Source organism: Pristis pectinata, chromosome 13 (genome assembly GCF_009764475.1).
Source record: "Pristis pectinata isolate sPriPec2 chromosome 13, sPriPec2.1.pri, whole genome shotgun sequence".
In the NCBI taxonomy this organism is placed as follows: domain Eukaryota; kingdom Metazoa; phylum Chordata; class Chondrichthyes; order Rhinopristiformes; family Pristidae; genus Pristis; species Pristis pectinata.
Window position 1 is genome coordinate 42,401,549 of NC_067417.1, and position 25,454 is coordinate 42,427,002.

Here is a 25,454-nt window from a genome sequence, read left to right on the forward strand (position 1 = left end):
ATACACCACTTCATTCTGCTGCTCATTCCATCCTTGGGTTAGATAATCTGTCATTTAGTAAATAATTACTAATTTATTAGTTCCAATTTGTTCTGGAGTATATGTCACTTAATTTTGCCTTCAAAGTATTTGAAAATGATATTTTGTGAAATTCCTGAATAAGTTTCTGTTTGATATTACTCAGAAGGTTGTGTTATAGATATCAGTCTCAAATTTCCCATATCACAGTCTCACCCACAGAGCATTCCTTAGCCATCCCATGCCTTCACCAGATCAGTGGGGAGCCTTCCTGCATTAGATTCTGCTGTCAAGAAAGCAGTGAGGCTTTTCACTTCTGTCTCTTTTATCTCTGGCTTAACTTCATCTTTCTCCCTTTATTTCAAAGACTTTGTATGCATGTGTGTGTAGGTATATGTGCATGTGAAAGTGTGTGAATGTGTGTGCACGCGCGCATGTGTGTGCATGCGTGTGTGTGTGTGCGCGCATGTGTGTGCATGCACGCATGTGTGTGCATGCACGCATGTGTGCACACATGTGTACGTGTGCGTGTATGTGTGTGCGCGCGCATGTGTGTGCGTGCATGTGTGCGCGCATGTGTGTGTATGTGCGCACGTGTGTATGTGCGTGCGCATATGTGTATCTGTGTACGTGTGTGTGTGCATGCATGTGTGTGCGCGCATGTGTGTGTGCATGTGCATGCGCACATGTGTGTATGTGTGCACGTGTGTGTATGTGTGCGCGCACATATGTGTATCTGTGCACGTGTGTGTATGTGTGTGCATGTGTGTATGTGCATGTGTGTATGTGTGTGTGCGCATGTGTGTGTGCGTGCTCGTGTGTATGTGTGTGCATGTGTATGTGTGTGCACATGTGTATGTCTGTGCATGTGTGTGCACGTATGTGTATGTCTGTGCATGTGTGTATGTGTGCGTGCATGTGTGCATGTCTGTGCATGTATGTCTGTGCATGCATGTGCGTATGTGCGCGTGTGTGTGCGTGCGTGTGTATGCGTGTGTGTGTATGTGTGTGCGCGTGTGCGTGTGCGTGTGTGTGTGTGTGCGGTGAGTGCAGCAATTTCTCAGGTAATACCACTTTGTTTGGAGGAAATAGCAAAAATGGTTGTGTCCTGAAAGTATTGATGACAACTTTTAACCTGTTGCTTTGAACCTTTTCTTCAGTATCTGGGTTAATACTGAACAGCTGGGAATAGATAGAGAGACTCCTGCCTCGTACCACTCTAATGCTCCTTGGCAACTTTTTTCAAAGCCTTTTAACCTGTAAACCCTCATGCAATTTTAACTTGAAATTTAATTGGAAATGTAACAGCTGAATTAACTGTACAAACTAGACAGGTAGAGGGTCTCCGATGATCAAGAAGAGAAAGTAAATGCTTTACAAGGGTGACCTTCCTTTGCCCTGCTCACAAATGATGTTGAACCATTCAAAGTAGCACTGAACTCAGTTTTGTTTGGACCTGACTGTGCTGAATAGGGCTCTGCAGGAATGCAGGTGAATGCCATGCAGCTCCCTGCAGGAGTTCTGTTTCCATCTGCCTCGGCATCCAGAGCTGTAGCCCAGCTGGTGAGGTCCCAGGGAAAGCCGTGGTATTGGAGGGCTCAGGGGCTCATTCTGCATTACTGGGGTCTCCGTGCTCATCACTCTGGGCAGCAGGGCCAAAGATTGCTCTTACCACACCAAAAGTTAATATTTATGATCAGCCACAGTGTGACCTCCCCCGACCAGAACACTCCCACCCCACAACCAGATAAACTGCACTGACGGGTTTGCATATTTAAGGGTTATTAACTGGTACAAGGTGAACAGTTCATCTTGCGCTTTTGTTGATGGTGATGCCTCAGATGTAGATGTACCCTTTCTTAAGTTTGTCCATTTTCTTGGATGGTGGGACATTGGTCCAGCCTCCTGCTTGGGGACGGTGCATTCTGCTGTTCAAAGGAGATCAGAATAAGATGTATGGGTGTCATTTCCATTCAACCAGGTCCCTGTACAGGGGCTATGGTCAAGGGTTACATGGTGAGAGTATACAGACAGGGCTCAGACACACATGTCTGAATGAAATCATTATAAAGAAGGACAATTTTCACCACCCTTGCACAGTGTAACCAAAGAAATATTTTTGAAGTGCAGTCACTATTATAATGTGGGAAATGTAGTTGCCAGATAGCACACAGCAAGATTCCACAAACAGCATGAAATAAACAACCAGATAACCTGAATATTTTAGTGTTAGTTGGCAGTCAAATATTGCCCCGGACACAAAACTATCCCAGTGTTCCCCTTCTGACAGGACTGCGCAGTTATTTACATCCACCTCAGAGCCCACATAGCTGTTCAGTTTATTGTCTCTTCCTTGTGAAACGTCTGATACTGGATGAGAAGGAAAATCCTACATCTAAATATTAAAAGACCAAAGCCACGTCATCGGTCCTTGTCACAAACTCAAAGCCCTGGCCACCACTTTCATAAGACATGGGGAAAGGACCTTCAGCCCATCGAGTCTGTGCAAACATCAAGCAAATGTTACCACTAATCCCATTTTACTGTCCCCACATTCCAATCAACTATCCCTAGATCCTACCCCTCACCAACACACTGGGGCAATAGACATTGGTCACTTAACCTACGTCTTTAGGATGTGGGATGAAACAAGTTCTCCCAGAGGAGAGACACACGCGGTCACAGAGAGAACATACCAATTCCACACAAACAGCAGCAGAGGTCAGATTGAACGCACTGTGCTGTGCTGTGCTCCTCCCTGCCCTCTGTCTGAGGCTGAACCAGACCAGATGTAACCTCTGCATCCTGTTTGACTCTGAGATCCCCGTCACGTTCACCAAGCCTGCTCACTTCCTTCTCTGTTACATCGCTCACCTCTGCCTGGCTCCAGGCTTGCCTTTGTTTATTCATTGTTCTTCCAGAGAAACCCTCCGTCTTCTGTAAACCAAGCTCCTCTGAGACTGTTCTAATTCCCACCCGTCCATTTGTCGACCCTTGTGGAGTCCTGGTTTGGAACCACCTTGATTTAAAATCTACATCCTTGCTTTGAGATCCCTCCTTCGCTTTGTTCCCCTCAATCTCTGGAACTCCTCTAACCCCACCCCCCCCCCCCCCCCCCCCCCCGGCCCTCCAAGATCTCCTCTAATTCTGGCACCTTGCTCATCGTCAGATATATTCACAGCACCATTAGCAACTGTACCTTCAGCTGTTGGCTCGACCGTGGGACATTGCCCCCACCCCCCTTAACGTATGGTGTTGGTATTGGTTTATTATTGTCACTTGTACAGAGGTACAGTGAAAAACTTGTCTTACAAACTGATCATACAGGTCAATTCATTACACAGTGCAGTTACATTGAGTTAGTCCAGAGTGCATTGATGTAGTACAGGTAAAAACAATAACAGTACAGAGTAAAGTGTCACAGCTACAGAGAAAGTGCAGTGCAATAAGGTGCAAGGCCACAACAAGGTAGATCTTGAGGTCAAAGTCCATCTCCCTTCCTCGCTCCTCCCTCGCACTCTCTCCCCCTTTCAGACACCCTTTTAAACCCACGTCTTTAACCAAGACTGTCCCATACAATTCCATACATGATTCAGTGTTAATGCTGTATGGTAACCTCCTTGTAAGTGTCTTGGTATGTTAAATAGAAATTATTGTTGCTGTCTCCAAGTCCAGTAAGCCCATCCCGTGCTGCTTCTTGTTTCACTGACTGTCCTACCCAACGCCTTCTGGGAACCAGGACCAGAGAGTGGTCCTCTGTTCCTGTGCTACATCATCCACTGTTGGTGTGTCAGCCTCCAGGTGTTCCTGTGCCACACTGTACCTACAGAAGATGTTCTGATGTTCCAGTGCTTGAGTAGCTTAGAGCATCAGCAGTTGCAACCCTGAGTCATTTTAGATCAGGAGGTGTCTCAGTTTAGTTTCCTTTGTGGAGGATCAGTCGAATATACCAAGGTAATAGAAAATGTTGATGCTGTCTGCAAGTCCAACCAGCTCGTCCTGAGCTGCTTCAGTCTCCCTGTTACACAGGCTGTCTTTAACCAAGGAACACTTCATAATGGAGACACAGGAGACTGCAGATGCTGGAGTCTGAAGCAACAAAACAGTCTGCTGGAGGAACTCAGCGGATCGAGCAGCATTGCGGCCGGGAAGGAATGGTTGACATTTTGGGTCGAGACCCTGCATCAGGACTAAGAATGGAGAGGAGAGGCAGCCAGTATAAAGAGGAGAGGGGGAGTGGTGAGACAGGGGCCAGAGGTGATTGATGGACTGAAGAGGGATGAAGGATGACAGGCACTTTGTAATGCAAAGGCTTCGGCGCTGGGCCGGAAAACAGAGAAATAACTTGATCTGTCTCGCTTTCCAGTGATGAACCCCATTTCCAGCATTTCTCCCCTGGTGCTGGTCCTGCCTGATCCAAGCCCACCCTGGTCACTGCAAGCACAAGAATACAGCAGTCATAAAGAAAGTGTACTTGGGCCTCACACAATGTAAGCGCTGGACCACAGTCTAGACCCAAGCTGTGGCCTGTGTAGGAGGGTTTATCCCAGGACTTCCCAGATTCCCAGATGATGCTAAAATGTAGGCTGTTCCCAAGGCTGCTCCCGTTTGCACTGCCACTTAAAACCTGCCCTCTGCCTCCTCCTTGTGACAAAAATGAGGAAATGCGACAGGTCCAGACTCGCCGGTGACTGAAAAAATCAAAACTGTGCAGATGCTGGAAATCTGAAATAAAAACAGAAACTGCTGGAAACACTCAGCAGGTCATCTGTGGAAAGAGAAGCAGAGTTAACATTTCAGGTCAGAGACACCAGATGCTGCCTGACCTGCTGAGTGTTTACACCACTTTCTACTTTCATTTGGTCTAGAATCATAACTGGTCGATTCTGGCCCAGGAGCACCTTGAAGCAGGTGCCCTACAAAGGTCCTGATGTAGGGTCTTGCCCAAAACATCCATTTACACCTCTTGCCTCCAGATGCTGTCTGACTTGCTGAGTTCTTCCAGTGATCTGTTTCTTTCTGTTCCAGATCCCAGCCTCTGCTGTCTCTTTTGTCTTAATGAGAATTTATTTGGGAGAGGCAATATTTCGGTTAGCAGATAATGAACACAAGGTCTCTGTGGGTCACTGTGACGGGTAATGTTCTCTTAAAGCCGCTGTTTTTAGTTGCTTGTAACGAGTATTATTTTTCTGATACAAACAGGCAGTGCAGTGTCAGTCAGCTCAACATAGAGACACAGTGAAAGATCCCAGTTAGGGAGATGAGGTATAAGATGGGCGATGATATTGTCCATAACCTCAGCAAAGCTGTGGAAACTGCTCCTCAATGACTGTGGGTCTGTTGACCGCTGTCGTCCGTGTGATACACACAGGCTGGGAGTTACAGTCTTGACCTGTGGCAGTTTCTAATCCTTCAGAGTAGTTCCTCAAATCAACTTGAAACGTAAATGAACAAACATTCACACGTGGCCCGGGACAGTTGCTAATCCTTGCAGACCAGCAGGTCCCAGGCTGATGCTGAGTTAGTGGTCCTCCACTGGATGTTTGTGCCAAGGACAAAGTCTCGGCCAGTATTCCAGCCTTTGATGGTTTTCCAGCGACTCTCTCACCATTTGGGCTGAAAGCTGAGCCACCAATTCCTGCTGTTTGGCTCTCCTTCGATGGGTTCTGGAGGGCTGCTGCCAATCATGGAACAGGGCACTGGCTGAGGTGACTTACTTGAAGAGTATTGACATAATGTGATTGGCTCATTGCTCTTCATTCTTTTGACCAGATTGGTTTGTTCTGTCCTGTCCCACCATGTGATTGGCTCACTGCTCTCCCTTACCACGGCCTGATTGGTTGGTTGCCGTCCTCTCCCCCAGTGTGATTGGCTTGTTACTCTCCCCTGCTGATCTGGTTCGTCGCTGCCTTGCACTGAAAGGTTTTCCTTTTGCTCCTAGGCCGATGCCAAGATGGTGTGTGACGTCGTGAGTCGAATGGAGGACACGGAGCCGTTCTCCCCGGAGCTGCTGGCCGCGATGATGCGACTTTGGGCTGATTCCGGGATGGTGGAATGCTTCAGCCGCTCCCGTGAATACCAGCTTAATGACTCAGCGCAATAGTGAGTACTCACTCGATGGATTATCCCTGCAGTTTTCACCTTTTGATTGGGGTATGTGGGCATACTGCAGTGGGCAGTGTCGGTCCCAGAGAATGGAGATACCTTACTGACCTCCCAGTGACTTCACCCTCACAAAGTGACATGGGAAGCTTGTGGAGGCATCAAAAGGGAATGTGACAGGGCCCCACCCAGGCTGGTGAAACTAGGTAATAACGTCATTGGCAAGCTTGAGGTCAGAGAATGGAAGGTAGCTGAGGTGGGCCGGCTTGCAGCAGGTCTGAAGGAGGGAGTGGCGAAGCACTGGGAGAGACACAGCTTGGAGGTCAGGAACTTTGTGGAGGCGACTGTTAAGTTTGTTCTTCATCAAGAGACAAACTTCGCGTGGGTTTAACATCTGAACATTTTATTAACCAACAACAGACTGGCTTGCTTTCCCTCTCTTTTTACAGCCACTTCCTGTTCTCCCATGTGACCCCTTGCATTGCCTACTGGGAACTGTAGTTCTTTATTATAACTACATAATAACACAGCGAAGGGTGTGTGATGTCAGAGGTGACAGTAGACAGGCAGAACCACCAGGGACACCTGGAGACCCAGTTATGTTGGCTTGCAAGTGGGTGGAACAATCACCCACCGTTTTTATGAGCGGGTGGGGCGGCCTGCGGAGACCTGAGGGAAACTGTGGCCCACTGGGAACTATAGAGACCCCTTCAGCGGGGAGTGGGGATGCCAAGCAGAAGAGAGTCCAGCCAGAACAGAGTGTCCTTACTTCACCGCCTCACCAAAGTTGGACTCGGATATTTGGTGGGGGGGATGGAGGTGGGAGTGAGGAGAGGGGGTTTTCTGGCAGCGAGGCTCAGGCACTTACCTGTCTGGAATGTGGTCACCATTCCTCACTGCTGGTTGCAGGGTCACTGGTGGGAATCTTGTCCTGCAGAATTCCAGGGCTGCTGTAGATCGGAAGGCATGGAACGTGAGGAGGGGAGAAGCTGTGGGAGCTCCAGCCAGTTGTACATGGGGCTGAATCAGAATGGAAGTGCTTGGGTCATTGTGCTCTGTACCATGCGTCAACTCATGGACATTTGTTGACAGAAGATGAAGAGGTTCAAATAGTGGGGCTCACATATCATAGCAGGGTGTGATTGTACAAGGGGTACAGTGATTGTACCGAGGTGATCTTATAGAGGTGTATAAAATCATGAGGGGCATAGATAGGGTGAATGCACTCAGTCTTTTTCCCAGGGTTGGGGAATCGAGAACTAGAGGGCACAGGTTTAAGATGAGAGGGGAGAGATTTAATAGCAACCTGAGGGGCAACATTTTTACACAGAAGGTGGCCCATCTATGGAACGAGCTGCCAGAGGAGGTGGTTGAGGCAGGTACAGTAACAACTTGGACAGGTACATGGATAAGAAAGGGGCAGAAGGTTATGGGCCCAAACACGGGCAAATGGGACTTGGTTGTACGGGGCAACTTGGTGGCATGGACCTGTTGGGCTGAAGGGACTGATTCTGTGCTGTATGACTCCATGACTCTATAGGTTGAGTTAAAAGAACCTCAGCAGGCTCAGAGCCTGGGGTATGTAGATGAGTGCTCAGACGAGGGAATAGATGGCTTGGATGTTCATGATTTTGCGGAAGAGCAGGGATGGGTGAGACAAACAACCTACAGAATGTGAGTATCCAGCAGAGGGAACCTAATCGAGGATTAACATGGAGAAGAAGGATGGCAGGAAGATTTTAGAAATGTAAAACTGTGTACTTTAACCCCACCATTCTGGACCTTCCCCAACAGCAATGCCAGCTCCTGGGGCATGGGGACCAACTCAGCTCCATTCCCACTCTTGTTTTTAACCCTTCACTTGGTTTTAGTGGTGAAATTCATAACTGGTTTGAATTTGCTGTACGAAGGGTAAGTCTGGGAAACCCAAAGCTCCAAGTCTAACTTGTGGAGTGGTTCTCGAGCTCCCGTGACAGCATAAAGCTGGTGATGGTGGAATGGCAGCCACGTGGCATCTCCTCCGCTGAAAGAGGGAGTGATGCAAAGTAGATGGGAGTCCAGTTACCCTCCACCATTGGTGTGTCAGCTTCCTGCAGTGTCCAGGTGACGCCACCAGATGTTGCTGGTGAGCTGTGGTGGTGCCGTGGAGGCCTCTGCTGGCAGAGGTTTAGTCCTGCAACACCAGCCCTCCAATTTTCATCTACTCACCAGCCTCAGAAGCAAAATACTGTGGATGCTGGAAATATTACACAAGAACAAGAAGTGCTGGAAATAATCCACAGTTCAGGGAGCATCCACCAAGGGGCAGAAAGTTAACTTTTCAGGCCAATGGCCTTTCGTCAGCCTCTGATGAAAGGTTATTGACCCAAAATATCAACTCTGGTTTAAAAATAGTTTAAAAATCTCCTGCTGCAATAATCACATTGCAGGGGCTTCTGTTTGTGCTTTAGTTACTGAGTGAAATAGTGGAACAGATGTGCTTGGCGTGACATCAACTAACAGGATCCCCTGCAACACTGTTGATGAGAGCTAGCGTTGAGTGTATGCAGTCGATTTGTGGGTTTCTTTTCTTAATTATATGGTGGTTCTTCATGCTTGCTCTGCTTAACAATTCCACTCAGTTGAAGTGCACTTTCCTGTTAAACTGGGCCTCATTGTGGGTGAGGTTGGAACACGTCCCAAGGAAGTGGTCAGGTCAGACCCTGGGATCTCGGAGGCAGCCGTCAGACATTACAAGATCCTCCAGGAGACCTTGGAGCAGCCGGGAAATCCCAGTTTAGCAGAGGAAAATCGGGGCCCCAGGTGTTCTCAACAGCTGCACTAGCTGTGTCATGTAATAGCCCAAAATGAGCCCACACTTCGCAGCAGAAATAATGCTGAGGTTGTTGGCCCTCACTAGGGGCAAATCTGATTCCACCTTCCAGTATCCACACCATTGGACAGGGAGACCAGTTCCCTGCCTCTTTTGAACTACGATATGCCCAGTGAGAGATGTGGGGTCCATGAAATCGGTGTACTTAACCACTAAACTTGTCAAAGACGTTGAGGCTAGGAAGTGGATTATTTAAATATTCATTCAAGGGATGTGGGCTTCACGGGCAGAGCCAGCATTTAGTTGCCCTGTCCCTAGTTTCCGCAGAGAAGGTGGTGGTGAGCTGCCGCCTTGAACCGCTGCAGTCTTTGAGGTGTGAATAGACCCACAGTGCTGTTAGGGAGAGAGATGCAGGATTTTGACCCAGCAATGGTGAAGGAATGGCGATATATTCAACTCGGGATGGTTTGGTGGGCATCTTCCAGGTGCTGGTGGTCCCATGGTTTTATCGCCCTTGTGCTTCTAGCTGGTGGAGATCGTGAGTTTGGAAGGTGCTGTTTACGGAGTCTTCTTCAGTGTTAGAATAGCTTCTCTTCGAGCTTGTTGAGTGGTGCTGAAGCTGCACCCATCCAGGCAAGGGGAAAATATTCCATCATCTTTCCTGACTTGAGCCGTGTAGATGATGGACCGGCTTTGGGGAGTTAGGAGGGGAGTTTCTCACGGCAGGGATTCCCAGCCTCTGGCCCGCTCGTGTAGCCACACTGTGTATACAGCTACTCCAGTTCCGTTTCTGCTCAATGGTAACCCCCAGGATATTAATGGTGGGGAATTCAGTTAATGTCAGAGGGTGATAGCTGGATTTCCTCTCGTTGGATATTGTCATTGTCTGGCGCTTGTGTGATGCGAGTGTTACTTGCCACCTATCAGCCCAGGCCTGGATGTTGTCCAGGTCTTGCTGCACTTGGATGTGGACTGCTTCATTATCTGAGTAGTCACAAATAGTCCCATGATGTTTGAGTTACTGCCAAACAAGCTCTCTGGCACTAATAATTAACTTGTAAAAGTGTGGTATCTCATTGCATCTGGCTTTAATTTTTACTGATGATTTAACAAATAACACATTTAAATGTTTTGTGATCTTCTACCTCCCTCTCCCAGTTTAATATTCGGTACATGATTTAGCCATTCTAACTTGTACTCCTCGACTTGGATTCCGCTGCTTCAGACTGGCTAAGGAGATAGACCTGTGTTTACCATGTTCACACGGTGCCGGATATCTATGCCTTCCAGCACTCTGATACAAGGGCAAGTGTAATGAACAGCTGATCCAATCATTCACCTGCCCCTATCACCCAGGACCAGGGATATTATACATCATATTCCCTGATTTTTTTTTACTTATTAGCAATTAGAGAATTCCACATCCCTCTGATCTGCAGGGATAGCAGGGGTCTTGGTGGAGTAGATGGGATGAGGATGGGTTATTGTTTAAGGTAAGGTATCTTTATTAGTCACATGTACATCAAGACACACAGTGAAATACGTCTTTTGCATAGAGTGTTCTGGGGGCAGCCCGCAAGTGTCGCCACGCTTCTGGCACCAACATAGCATGCCCACAACTTCCTAACCTGTACGTCCTTAGAATGTGGGAGGAAATCGGAGCACCCGGAGGAAACCCACACAGACACGGGGAGAATGTACAAACTCCTTACAGACAGCGGCGGGAATTGAAGCCGGGTCACTGGCGCTGTAATAGCATCACGCTAACCGCTACACTATCGTGCCTAAATGAGCAGTTTGCTTAAAACAGTGAATCAGAGGGGAGTTGCACAAACAAAGTGGCAGTTTTAAAACTTAAGTTCTACAGGGATTTTCCTGCTCTCCCATTGCAGCTTGCAGAACCCTGGAGAGATGGATCAAAATCCAGAATTATGCCACGACATTCAGTGTAACCCAGCCAGATCCGGGTTCTGAGTTTTTCATTCGCTTTTCCTTAAGTGACAGGCCGACAACACATTGGCTCACTCCCTGACCCCTGGCTCCTCCTCCCACCCTGGTTAATGGTGGTCCTAGCTCAGACCAGGTCACCTCCCCCAGGCCTCTCAGGTCACACCCCCTCCCAGAACCAGCTTTGAATGACCCCTTTCCCAGATGCTGACTGACATTATGAATTGCCCCCTCCCTGTGCCAATGACAGCAACATGGGGAGAATAGGTTGAGGGGAAAACTGGTGGAGGAATGGGACTGCTGTGTGAGCTGGCATGGACTCAATGGGCTGAAGAGACCTCCTTCTAACGTTGTGAGGCAGTTTGGAAATGGCCATCCCAGATGGGCATGCCTTTGTGCCCAGAGTATAAACAGAAGCACAGGTGCCACTCCTTCAGAAAGGCATGGACGTAGTGTCATTCAGCACAGAAACAGGCCCTTCAGCCCACTGAGTCCGTGCCGACCTTCAAGCACCCATTTACACTGATCCCATTATATTCTCCCTACATTCCCATCAACCCCACCCCCCCCCCCCCCCAAGCTTCTACCACTCACTATTGCCAATTAACCTAGCGACCCGCACGTCTTGGGGATGTGGGAGGAAACCGGAGCACCCAGAGAAAACCCACACAGTCACGGGCAGAACGTGCAAACTCCACCCAGCCAGCACCGGAGGTCAGGGTCAAACCCAGGTTGTGAGGCAGCAGACCTACCGGCTGTGTCAGTGGGAGAGAGATCCAAAGTTATTCCACCAGGCAATTTTAATTATAGGAAGTACGCCACGTGGAAAGCCAATGATAGACGGTTGAACCATTTTTCTCAAGGCTGCCCTCGTCCACGTGCAGCCGGCTGCTGTGGCTCCTGTCTGATTGGTTATTGCAATCCAAGTACATGTGCTCTGAATGGTTTGAATGAACCACCCTTCCGCCAACCGATGTACCCAGTCCCAATCTTGGAGACCTCTCAGTGAATCCCAGAATTCAGAGATACCTAGCATGCTTCCAGAATCTTCCAGTTGGATATTCAGTGCAATACTCCACCAGGAGAATCCTTTTCCTCAGTTTCCTTCCTTTAGTTCCTTAACTTATTTGCTGTCAGGACATGGGGACCGGCAGTCTGGCAGCTTTGACTCTCTGACCCCAGCTACGCTGGAGAGGTTGGCAGTGTGCCCCAATACGAGACATTGCAAAGGTCTCGCCACACTGTCAGAGTTCCAGAGCTTTGGCACGGGGACAACAAAGGAGTGGTGAAAGCCAGGCAAATTTTGATCAAGCATGCTGAATATTCTGGCTGTGATCCAAGATTCCCTCATTTATTATGGATTGTGAATTGTTCCTTTCAACCGGGAAACAGATTATATTCCTTTCAGCTCTCTGTCCAGCAGCAGTGATGTCTCCTTCTTTTACTCTCATTGGTCCCAACACCTGTGATGTGTTCCCCTTGGCTCTCTCATTGGTCCCAACACCAGTGATGTGTTCCCCTTGGCTCTCTCATTGGTCCCAACACCAGTGATGTGTTCCCCTTGGCTCTCTCATTGGTCCCAACACCAGTGATGTGTTCCCCTTGGCTCTCTCATTGGTCCCAACACCAGTGATGTGTTCCCCTTGGCTCTCTCATTGGTCCCAACACCAGTGATGTGTTCCCCTTGGCTCTCTCATTGGTCCCAACACCAGTGATGTGTTCCCCTTGGCTCTCTGTCTTTTTCACATTGACTTTTTTTAATTTGATACCAAAGGAGAGTCTGCTTCTCAAAATGATCTGACAGCTCTTTGTTCTCGGGGGAGCTGAGAGAGCCATGTCTCACCCTTGCCATGCACAAGCTATATAATGTCTTTAACGTTCAGTGCCTGCGTGTATATAAGGGCACTCCAATACAGAGATGGAAATTCTCACCACTTTACGCTACCTGAGACCAAGGGAGGGGTTAAATATGCAAACTCCTCTAAACGGCAGCTGCATCACCTCAACAATCAGATGACCTTCTGATGAGGTCCTCGTTTTGCACCCTCCGTGAATACATCTTTGTAAATTAGCTGGAATTGGATTGTACAACTGGTTGCAACAAAGCGCAGAGTGTTGTCTCAAACATTCCATTGTGTTGTTGAGGGCAGAGAATGTCACCAGGAGGGAAAGAATGGAAGGCCTGAGTTCACATGGAGCCTTGACAACCTCGTAATAAAAAGCATAAAGCTACAGATTCTGGAAATCTGAAATAAAAACAGGAAATTCTGGAAACACTCTGCAAGTCAGGCAGCATCTGTGGAGAGAGAAAAACAGGGTGAACTTCTCTGTGAATTTTCATCAGAACTGTTTCTTAACATCCTTTTTATGGCCCACAATGTTTCAGTCAATCAAGTCCTTTTAAAGAATGATTGTCTGACTGTGGGAAACAGTAACGACTGCATCATCCGTCATCCTTTTGTGACGTTGGGTGGGGTTTAAATATTAGCTGGGATACTGGGGAAAATTCACCACCTCCCCTTTGAATGGAGCCAGGGTTTCCGTAACGACAAACTGAGAAGGGTTCAGTTTTATTTCTCATCAAGAAGACACTCCTTCCAGCAGGCGGCACTCTCTTTCCCTCAGCACTACACTGCAGAGTTTAGCCCAGATTAAGTGCTCATGCAGCCAGATTTAAAGCAACAGCTCCCACTCAGTACAACCACCAAGCCATGGCTCAGGGTGGGGCAATTCTCCATTTCCCCAATGGAATCCAATCATATAACCATCTGGAAATTGGACCCTTGTCTGCAGAAGTTGAAACCATCACTTGTCCTGCCTGGTGTAAAAGTTTAAGAGAGATGTGTGGGGCATTTTTTTTTACACAGAGAGTGGTAGATGCCTGGAACAAGCTGCCAGGGTGGTGGTGGAAGCCAATACGATAGTGGCGTTGAAGAGACTTTTAGACAGGCACATGAACATGAAGGGACTGGAGGGATCTGGATCATGTGCAGACAGATGGGATTAGTTTAATTTGGTACTGGTTGGTATTGGTTTATTATTGTCACTTGAACCGAGGTGCAGTGAAAAATTTGTCTTGCATACCAATCGTACAGGTCAATCCATTACACATTGCAGATACATTGAGTTAGTACAGAGTGCATTGATGTAGTAGAGGTAAAAACAATAACAGTACAGAGTAAAGTATCACAGCTGCAGAGAAAGTGCAGTGCATGTAGACAATAAGGTGCAAGGTCACAACAAGGTAGATTGTGAGGTCAAGAGTCCATCTCATCATATAAGGGAACCATTCAATAGTCTTATTTGAATGGTTGAACCATTTGGCATCATGGTCAGTACAGACATTGTGGGCTGAAGGGCCTTTGTTTTATATGTTCGAAAATGAAAAATTAAATGCCAGCAGCTCTTGTATCAGTGCAAGAGTCATTGGCCCAAACTGGCCCAGTCAGTGGCAAACAACAACTCCCCAGAAAGATCTAATGTTCTCCATGGTGTAGGTTTGTAGGGCCCTTTGATATGCAGCAGTAGTGAGGACATCTGGCAAGTTATGCAGCCAATCATACGGAAGAATTCTCACACAGTGAACCAGGGAAGTAAAATTTTTAACTACTTGAGCATTAAATAAGGATTTGTACATGCATGCATTGTTAATCTAGAGGCTGAAGTATAAAAATAATCTTTTAAGTAACAAGTAATTTTAATGAAAGGAATACTTTTGAGGGTATGACAATCCACACAAATAAAACATGTTACGACTAGAGAGGTTGTTAAGCAGTAATTCTAACAGCACGCCAAAAATGTGTAACATTTATGGGGGAGGGGGAGGTTTGAACACTAGGAATACTTTGTAAATACCTGAAACTCTCGTCATTCTGTTGAATTTTGAAGATCACACAAGAGAAGACTGCAAGACCGCAGAGAAGCAGTGGGTTACTGGCAGAAATGTTTGGAAATCCGTGCCTCATTGTAAGGTCACATATTCCAGAGGTTGTTCTCAATATTGCAACATTAAAACTCCACCCAATAACCTCCCCACTGTTCTTCCTCGCAGCCAACTCCAGGCAATCATTTTCCAAAAGAATGATACCTGGGCACTGTTAATGAGGGTGAATATTTCACCTATACCAGGGGGTGAGGACATGTGGTGTCCTGATTTACAGTAGAATTTAGGAAATCGTGCAGATTAGCAACTGATGAGGCATGTCCAAGGACAACGGCAGCAGCAAGGCAGAGGATTGTGACAAAACAATATGGTGTTGTGGGTAGATGGAAAGTCATACAGCATGGAAAAGCCCTTTGGACCATTGACTCTGCACAGCCATCAAGCATGTTCCGTGTTAATCCCATTTTATTCTCCCCACATTCCTGTCAACTATTTCCAGGTTCTATATCTCACTGGGATAATTTACAGTGATCGGTTAACCTACCCAACCATCAAGTCTTTGAGATGTGGTAGGAAACCAGAGCACCCAGGGGAAACTCACATGGTGATAGGGAGAATGTGCAAACTCTACACAGACAGCACCCAATGTCTGGATTGAACCCAGGACTCTGGCACTGTGGGCCAGCAGTTCCACCAGCTAGGTCGCTGTGTTGCCCGGTTCTATGAAAGTTTAGGTCAGTGAGACATAAGTCTCCATGCTGTACCTCTCTATGCCCTAGAGTCAATGCAGAGAAGGAGAATGCAGTTGGCTGATGATATTTGAGGTCTGAATCAGGATGAGATGGTGAGTAAATATGGGTACTCTGAGAAATTGGGTCTTGGGAGTTAATCATAGATATCCATGGTTTCAGCTATAAACAATAGTGGTGCGGCCGTAGTGGCACTCCCTCACAGCACAGGAGTCCTGGGTTCAATCCTGACCTCAGGTGCCATCTGTGTGGAGTTTGCAGGTTCTCCCTGTGACCGGGTGGCTTTCCTCTGGGTGCTCCAGTTTCCTCCCACATCCCAAAGACGTGCAGATTGCCAGGTTACTTGGCCGTTGTAAGTTTCCCTTCGTGTCTAGGTGAGTAGTGGAATCTGAGCGGAGTTGATGGGAATGTGGGAAGAATAAAACAAAAGGGATTAATATAGGATTACTGTAAATGGGTGATTGATGGTTAGTGCGGACTCAGTGGGCTGAAGGGCCTGTTTCCCTGCTGTATCTCTCAGTGACCCTACAACAAGTGACCTCACAGAGATGTGCCGGTCAGTTCGTTGTATTGCAAGTGATGGGTCAGGTAAGAATGAAACTTAATATTGACATCAGGAACTCAGAGAGGCAAAGGGCAGGGGAAGGAAGGGAAGGGGAAGGAAGGGAAGGGGAAGAGAAGAAGCAGAAAAAACTTAGTAGTGACAGCCCTTGAGGAACAGCAGTATTGTTGTTAATCCCCACCTCCTCGTCCCGAGGTTAAAATACTTGGCAGGTTATTGGGTCCCTCCCTCACAATCCCCCTAATAAACACTCACACAGTCGGTGAGTTCACTGGTGAGTTCCATCCTCTTCAGCAGGCTCAGGGGATGACTGTAAAGAGGCATATAGATCTCACCCTAATGGATTGTTATCATACTAATTGAGTTTTTGAGGCGGTTTTGGAATTGTAATATTTCTAAGGCAATAGCTCAATTGTGATAGCTTGCCTGATGTTTGGTGTGAAATAATGACACACAATTACAGTAGAATTCAGTTGCACTTCAGTGAGCAGGTGTGTCACTGCCCTTCACCCATAGCACATCAGGGGATAATTACATGGGGTAATGTGGAAATGTTACCCAATGAATCAACCCTGCGCAAGAGTACTCAGGCTCTTTGTAGGGCATTGTCACATTCTCGGTGAGGTTTGTCAAGGGCATTATGATGTGGTGGAGAAACTGTGAGCTGGGATAGCAGGTGTTTTAATGGTTAATGTCAAAATGTAATGAAAAGGGTTTTTAATTTAGGTTTAGTAGTGACAAAGAAGATGAATTAGGGCATTTGGTCACTATCCCTAGTGCGAGGCATGTTGCCTCACTCAGGGATCCTGTTGCTTTTGTAGCAAAAACATTTTCCATTTTCACCTGACTCTGACATCCAATTACATTCTAACACTGGGATTTTTGCCCATCCTCGTCCCACCCCTCTCCCGTGAGATGGAATCAGCTTGTCAGCAAATGTGCTCCACCTAATTCTTCTACTGCCGGAGGTAATTTGAGATTTACCACCTCGGGGTTAATGCATCTTCTGAGCTCAGGTTGGCTTATCCTGCTGTTAAACATCTCCAGTCAGCTCCAGCTGCACAAGTTGTTAGAACTGATAAGTTAAGCTGATTAATATCTTCCTTTTGCGGATAGTGAGATCACCTTTCTCCCTTTCATAAGGTATATTCTCCCAATCCCTCATTATTGGGCTACTTTGCATCATCACCAGGCAGGAGGGAAAACAAATGAGTTCTCTTACCTCTTGCAGCCCAGCCATCCTGAAGCCAGGTGTGGTAATGGGACCAACCTTTTTCATATATCCCTTCACTCCCTGGAAGAGAACTCTCAGACTCTGCCCAGAGCGATGGTGCTGTTTGTGATCAGTGATGTGACAAGTGGCAGGTAGGGACGCTGCTTTCAACACTGTGGCACTGACTCCTGATGTAGGAAACACCACACCCAGTGTTATTCTGTGTTGCTTCAGTTTTTATATAAAGGGGCTGGAAAATTAGTAATGGGTTCATATCACCATCTTGGCAATCAGCTCTGAATTTTTCATACCTATAGCAATGACAGTGTCTTGAGTTGTGCTCAGTCTTCCTTCCATATGAATTACTTCTCAAGTCCAAGAGGTTGGTTCTGCCTGTGTCAGTCACCACAGAGGTGGGATGCGTTTAGTGGAAGGATGGTCTGTGATGGCCACATCAGGATCTATTAAAATAAATCTACAGTGGACTACGTAGCCTCATTGAGGGAAATGTGCAGCAGATATGATTGTGTTTAAATCTTTCAACAGAATACCAGGAATCAGCATGCCAGGCACTTCCTCAACAGGCTATTGTGGATCTTCCCTGACAATGATTGCAAGTCAATGTAGTGTTGACTATAAGTAAGACAGAAGGAATTTTGTCCACACCCAACTCAATTCACTGTTCTCAGAGCATGCTGCAAGCAACACAGGTTGATGTGTGCACACTGAAAGTCTAGGAGATAAGTAGCAGTTCACCTGTAAAATGAAAGAAGGGCAGTGTCAATGAATTTCTCCTCTCCAACAGCAGCCCTGCAGTGTAGGGCTCTGGAACAATTAATGCTCACAGCAGAGTAACAGAATAATTTGCTGTTGATGTCACTCAGTGATAATGTTGTGCTATCAGGTGGAAGACAGAACAACCTACATCTAAATGGGGTCTTACTGGGGCCCAGAATGATCGGGAATTGTACTTAGCAAGCTCTTTCTGACTCCATTGAGGAGTCTGAGCATGATCTGTTAGGATGAAGATTGGACGAGAGGTTTTTGAATGTTATTACAGAAGTTACAGCATAGAAGCGGGTCATAGAATTATAGAATAGGACAGTGCAGACGCTGCCTCAGAATAAACACAGGCCTTGTCAGCAATGCCCACATCTCACTGACGGACGAGAAAGGTGACAGAGGAGGCTCAGCCCACCAGTTATGCAACATCTTTAAGAGAACGATCTTGTAAGTCTCAGGTCTCTCCTCACATCCCCAGGTCTTCTCTACTCAACAATTTATTCAATTGCCTTTGAAAGGTTAGTGCGGAATTTCTGTGCATTTCCAAAGCCTTGCCGTTTGTTAAAGTAAGACATTTTTCCTGATAAAGCCGAGGATTTCATAAGCTTTATTAATTGCTCTGTTAACCTGCCCTACTACCTTCAAAGAATTGAGTGCAGTCACCCCCATGCCTCTGCTTCCACCCCCATTCAAATTGTAATTATAACCATCTCCTCATTCTTCCTGACTAAATGTGCAGTCCAGCAAGTTGATGTAAATGTTTACATTCCACTCAAGGCTTCTCATATTCTACTTCATCCAAATCTGTTTGTTTATCCAGAGACAGCTATCTCTTTCATTCCCTCCTTCCTGTCTTCCTGCTGTGTTTATCTCACTTTCCCATAAATGCAACCAATCTGTTCACCTCAACCGCACCATGAGGTGATATCTTCTTACAACAACACAGCAGAAGGCCATTTGGCTCCCTGCGTCCATGCCAGCCCCCAGCAGAGCAATCCCATTTGTCCCATTCCCCATCTCCTTACTTCCCTGTGGCCCTGCAACATATCCCCTTTGATTCTCTTTCCCCCTTAACCTACACTAAGGGGGAATTTACAGCGGCCAATTAACCATCCTTGGGATGTGGGAGGAAACCGGAGCACTCAGCAGCAACCCACACAAGAGAACGTGCAAACTCCACACAGACAGCACCCGAGGCCAAAACTGAACCCAGGTCTCCGGAGCTGCAAGGTAGCAGCACTACCTGCTGCACCCGCCCGTTCACATTTTAACCATTCTCTGTGTAGAGAACTTTCTCCTAAACTCCTATTGGATTTATCAGTATTCACCTTGTATTTATACGCTTTAGTTGTGGATTGCCCCCACCAATACAAACGTCTCTTCTGAGCCTGATGCAGGGTTTCGACCCAAAACATGGACAATTCCCCTCAACAGATGCTGCTCGACCCGCTGAGTCCCTCCAGCAGATTGTTTGCTGCACCAGATTCCAGCATCTGCAGTCTCTTGTGCCTCCTCTGAGCCTGCCCACTTACAGTTCGGTGGTGCTGCAGTGGTTAAGTCACCAGACCAGTGATCAGAGACCCATTCAAATCCCATCACACCAGCTGTGGAATTTAAATTCGGTTAATAATCTGGAATCGCAAAGTCAAAAACTCATTAGCGGTGATAGATGGTGATTACAAACCCACCTGGTTCCCTTGGGGAGGAAACCTGCAGGTTACTGAATTCTTCAATCCTTCTCCCTCTGTCTCTCTCTCTGTCTCTCTCTCTCTCTCTCTTTCTGTCTCTCTCACACACACACACACACACACACACACACACACACACACACGAGTTGGTGAGTTCATTGGGCTTGCATCGTTTTGAGGCAGTCTCAGGAGATTACAATAAAGTGGCAGATAATTCTCACTCTAATGAATTATTATCATATTGATTGAGTTTTTGATGCTGTTTTGGAATTATAATGTTTCTGCAAGTGATAGCTGAATTGCAATAGCTTGTCTGATGCTTGGTATGGATTAGTGACGTACAGTCACTCACCTGGGGAGGAGGTCTGTATTGTAACCCAGTCTGGCTTACATGTGACTCCAGACCCACAATAATGGCGTTGAAATGGTCAAGCAAACTGGGGGCAGTTAGGGACAAGAATAAATGCCAGCCTTCCCAGTACAGCCTACATCCTGAAAAATGAATAAATAATCATTTATTTAAAATAAAACTTTGACTTTGAGGACTCCATTCAGTCAGCCCTCCCCAACTACCAGGCTGTTTGCCCAGCCCCTGGCTCCTGTATTCTGAGCTGTGTCATGGGAAGAGGTTACCAGTCAGACCTAGGGAAAAAAATTAACGGATGTGCTTGGAGCTGCCTTGAAGAAATGCAACATCCCGGCTGAATCCAGCGAATCTCTGGCCCACGACCACTTAAAGTGGAGAAGGAACACTGGGGATGTTATTGCGAATATTGAGGCCATGCATCAGGAGCACACAGAAACCTTGCATAAGCAGCAGAAGGAAGGGGCAGATCACCTTGCAAAATGCTCACCCACCTGCCCCATCAAACACCTCCTGCCCCATCCATGGAAGAGTCTGCCGGTCCTACATTGGGCTCATCAGCCACCTCAGAGCCCACAAAACTGGAATGGAGCAAATCATCCTTCATCCTGAGCGACTGGCTGAAAATAGGCTAGAGGATGAGCCTGACTGGTGGATTTTAAACATCGAGTGAGTGGCTTTGACCTGATGATTTCTGTGATGAGGAGGCTGAGCTACAGAAGATGAGACATATCCTCCAGAAGCCTGAGAGGTGACCTCATTGAAACAGAAAGAACATTTAGAGGCCTTAACTAGGTAGATGCTGGGAAGCTGATTCTTCTGGCCCCGAAGTCTAGAACTTGGGGTCTCACGTTAAGGGTGGAGAAATGAACACTTATTCCCAAGGTGAAGGGAATTATTTGTTTAAGATTTTTTTTAAGATCTTCCAACTTCCCTACCTCTGTGGACTGTGGACATGCAGTCTTTTGAGTTTATTCAAAACTAAAACTGATGGATGGGAATGAAACAAGAGATAAAGAACTAAAGTTAGGTCTAGAAAGAAGTAAATGGGAAGCGCAGAACCATTATCTGGAACGGTGGAACTGAACCCTGACAGTAACGTGCTGAGGTGAGAGATGGGAGGCTCTTCCACAGTATGGGAGGTCTAGGACACAGTGCAGGTGGGAAGTGGGTGGACAGTTAAAGTGACAGGTGGCCTCGATCTTGAGGCCACTCTTGTAATCTTCACAAAATGTGTTGTCCAAAGCTATCGCCAATCTGCTTTATGTGCCAATATAGATAAAAATACATAGTAATTATTGAGAAGAACCAACTTACTTGTCAGCTGTCTTTTATTTATTCAGTGGGCATTACTGACAGGGCCAACATTTATTCCTCATCCCTAATCGCCCTTGAACTGAGAGGCTTGCTGGGCCACTCAGAGGGAATTTAAGGGTCAACCATATTGGTGAGTCTGGAATCAGGTACAGCCCAGAGCAGGGAAGGAGGGCAGATTTCCCGCCTGAAGGACCTTAGTGAACTAGAAGGGGTTTTACAACAATCTGGCAGTTTGTGGTCATCGTTAATAATGAGCAGTTTTGTATTATATTCCGGATGATTAACTGAATGTAAACTCCACAGCTGTCATGCTGCGATTTAAACCCTGGTCCTGACCTCTCAGTCATTAGTCCCACAATTTAACCTCTGCACCACCAGTGTATCTGTTATCAATTATGGAAACCTACACTGGCAGCACCTAATGACTTTGCTCTCCCTGGCAACTGTCTGAGGCTGAACCTTTCGCAGTCTTGGTGTCGTATTTGACCCCGTGACAAACTTCCCAGCACATCCACTGCTAAACCACATGTCATATGGGGTTTGATCCAAGCATGATGTTAGCTGCTGTCTCTTCACCAGTCTCATGATGCTGCAACCAAGAACTGAAACTATATGGCAAGCATTTGGTAAAAATAGAGTTACCACCCTTCAGTGTATTTGTGCATTTACTGCTTGTGTTCTTTCTCTCTCCTGTTATCAACCTCTCTCTCCCCTTTATCAGTCTTATTTGGTCTCTGATCTTTCTCCCTCATTGTTCAATCTTTATATTGGTTCCCCTTTCTCTCCTAACTCCTTACTTCTAAGTTTTCTCCTTGTCTCACCACCACCTCTGCTGACCCCTGAGCCACCTCTGAATTGTCCGGCTGTCGAGGCAGTGGAAATTCCCCCCAACTAACTGGTGCAGAGTTCGCGGAGAGTAGTGTCACAGGGTGGTGAAGAAGGCATTTGGCACGCTGGCCTTCATCAGTCAGGGCTCTGAGTTGGGAAGTTATGTTGCAGTTGTACACGATGTTGGTGAGACTGCACCCAGACTATTGTCTACAGTTTTGGTCACCCTGTTTATAGGAAAGACATCATTAAACTGGAAAGACTTCCGAGAATACTGCCAGAACTCGAGGGCCTGAGTCAGAGGGAGAGGTTGGACAGGCTAGGTCTTTATTCCTTGGAATGTATGAGACTGAGCAGTGACTCTACAGAGGTGTATAAAATCATGAGGGGTATAGATAGGGTGAACACACACGGTCATTTTCCCAGGGCAGGGTAACTAAAAACTAGAGGGTGAAAGATTTTAAAGGGACCTGAGAGGCAACTTCTTCACGCAGAGGGTGGTGCGTGTATGGAACGAGCTGCCAGGGAAAGTGGTTGAGGCAGGTACAATAGCAATATTTAAAAGACATTTGGATAAGTGCATGGTTAGGAGAGGTTTAGGGGGATATGTGCCAAACGTGGGCAAATGGGACTAACTTGGCAGGCACCATGGTCGAGTTGGGCCGAAGGGCCTGTCTCCATGTTGTACTACTCTTTGACTCTATGGTGGGAAGATGAAGCCATTATCTTAGTTCTTGTGTCCCATGAAAGACTCTGTTCCCTAGTCACTGTGTCTCTCCCTCTCCCTACAGCTGCTTGAGCTGAGCCGGCTGCTTGTGACCTTGGTGTCATAATTGATCCCAAGCTGAGCTTCTGATTACAAATGAGTTCCTTCGCCAAGATGATGTACTTCGACCTCCACTGCCAGCTCCACCCTTTGCTCAGCTCCCGCCCATGTCCCAGCTTTCCCAGTACTGTCCTGGCTACCCTCCCATTCATCCAAAAATGTATCCCAACTCACACCATTCTGTTTACCCATCGCTGCAGTGCTCACTGATCAAAGTTGATCCCTGGTCCAGAAAGATCTCAGTTCTCATTGCTTTCTTCAAATAACCCTGTCATTTACCTCCGAGATCTCCAGGCTCCTCCTACTCCAGCCTTTCATACACCTGATTTTAATCATCCCACCACTGCCAGTTCAAGCCCTAAATTCCGGAATCATACCTCACCATAGTGTACAATCATCTGGCCCAGCACATCCCCTGTTCTCCCATCAAGCTGGAGCCCGGTTCTGGATCAATGAAGAGTGCAGAAGGATATGATAGAACAGAACAAGATGTACCTCAAAACTGAGATGGCAAGCCTGCTGAAGCTACAGACACAGCTGCATGCATGCTAATTAGAAAGAAAGTAATAGATTGGGTGTTCCCAGCATCAGATCACAATTGTACAGTCCTGCCACATGCAGCAATGAGTGGTGGCTGATAACTGCAACAATATCCCCTATCTTCAAAGGAAGGTGGGATATATTTTTGCAATTATCAGCCATCCAATTACCAAAGACATACCTGAGGCATTTGCAACCATCTTCAGCTAGAAATGATGGGGTACGCTCTGGCTTTGCCTCCTCTTGATGTGCCATCTTTACAGAAGGCAGTCTTCAGCCGATTCCATTCACTCCATGTGATGGCGAATGGAGGCTGAGAACACTGGATATGGCAAAATCTATGGGGTTAGACAGCATCCCGGCGGTAGTAATGAAGACCTGTGCTCCAGGACGGGCTGCACCTCTCCAGGATGGGCTGACCTCTCCAGGACTGGCTGCACCTCTAACCGAGCTGTTCCAGTACATTTACGACACTGGCATCTACCTGACAGTGTGGAAAATTGCCCATGTATGTCCTATTCACAAAAAGCAGGACAAATCTAATTTGGCTCATTGCCACCCCATTAGTGTATTCTCAAACATCAGATAAAGTACCAATGTGCCAACAGACCCTTATTGATCAACGAGAAACCAATCATAAAATCAGACCACACCGGTAAATCTGCCCTATCTCCAAGAGGAATAAACTTTACAGACCCAAAGTGCAGAAGTTTAGATCACTTCACCCTTGACACTGCTGACAATGATACCAACAGATGAACATAATGAATCTTGCCACATCACCATTGTTAATCCATTTACTTTAAAGGCATTGTTACTTCTGCCGAAATGACAGGCAGTGGAATGTTAAGTATTTGTTGGCTGACAACATCTGAAGTTGTCATGGACAATGGACAAGTCCCAGTGTGGTTTGAATACAGAGAGTATTCTTCTGGGAATATTTAAATAATCCTCCAAGTAAAAACAGATTGCCTGGCACAGGAGGTCATACTTACACAGTGGATATCTGAATATCTGATGTCTAAGCACCTCTTACAACATAAGTGTTAGTTTATAACACAAAATAAAAAAAAATGTACACACCAAAAAGGTGGAGGATTACTGAATTAAAGAAGTATTTGCTGATGTTGAACTTCCATGCAGGGTTGGGCTGAGCTTTAAGGCAGAACTAGATGCCAGAAGTAATTCCACAGCCTAGCAGCCTTAGTGGGGAGCAACTGTCACGCTGTGAATTGTAGGAGCATAACCCATGATTTTCTGTCCACTGGATTTAACAGAGAGAAAATGAAGGGCTGCAGACACATTCGTTTGTGCTCAGTGGGAGTGCCACTGCTGTGGGGCACAGGATCAGATATGCAATCTCGCTGTGAAATCGCATTACCTTCCCTTACAGGTTCTCTAGGGAAGGGCTCATCCTTTTATTAATTTCTATCCAGTGTAACCAAATTATTCTTACGATAGTAATATTTTTAAAGATATTTTACCATTAATTCTCAACTGTTTAGTCTATAATTTTGTCTGTAGTTTTATTAAGAAAAGGTCTCTTGCATCAGTCCTGTTGCCATTTAGATTATTTGGCTTCATTTTACTGAATGGGATTTATTGAACCATGAGCAGGGTTTGGCACAAGTCCTGATCATGGGAAGGCTGGAATGTGAGATTTCACATCAGTGATGCGTCATCGCATTTGCAGAGAAGTTATAAAGGGAATAGGTTCTTATTTCGCAACCCTTCCAGTGTGAAACTAGATCCAGAGGCATTCCAGAGGAAACACACCATACCCTCTATAATAGATGTAAATGTTAGAGAAAAAATACTCCCC

At 46.6% G+C, this 25,454-nt stretch overlaps 1 protein-coding gene across 2 annotated transcripts in view; it reads left to right on the forward strand.

Moving 5' to 3' along the window:
• LOC127577119 (guanine nucleotide-binding protein G(o) subunit alpha) overlaps nt 1-25,454 on the forward strand; it is a 219,203-nt gene that overhangs the window by 157,750 nt on the left and 35,999 nt on the right. For both annotated transcript variants that reach the window (XM_052028020.1, XM_052028019.1), the window contains exon 4: nt 5,960-6,120. In XM_052028020.1, coding sequence (XP_051883980.1) covers nt 5,960-6,120 — 161 coding nt within the window. The remainder of the gene's footprint in view (nt 1-5,959; nt 6,121-25,454) is intronic.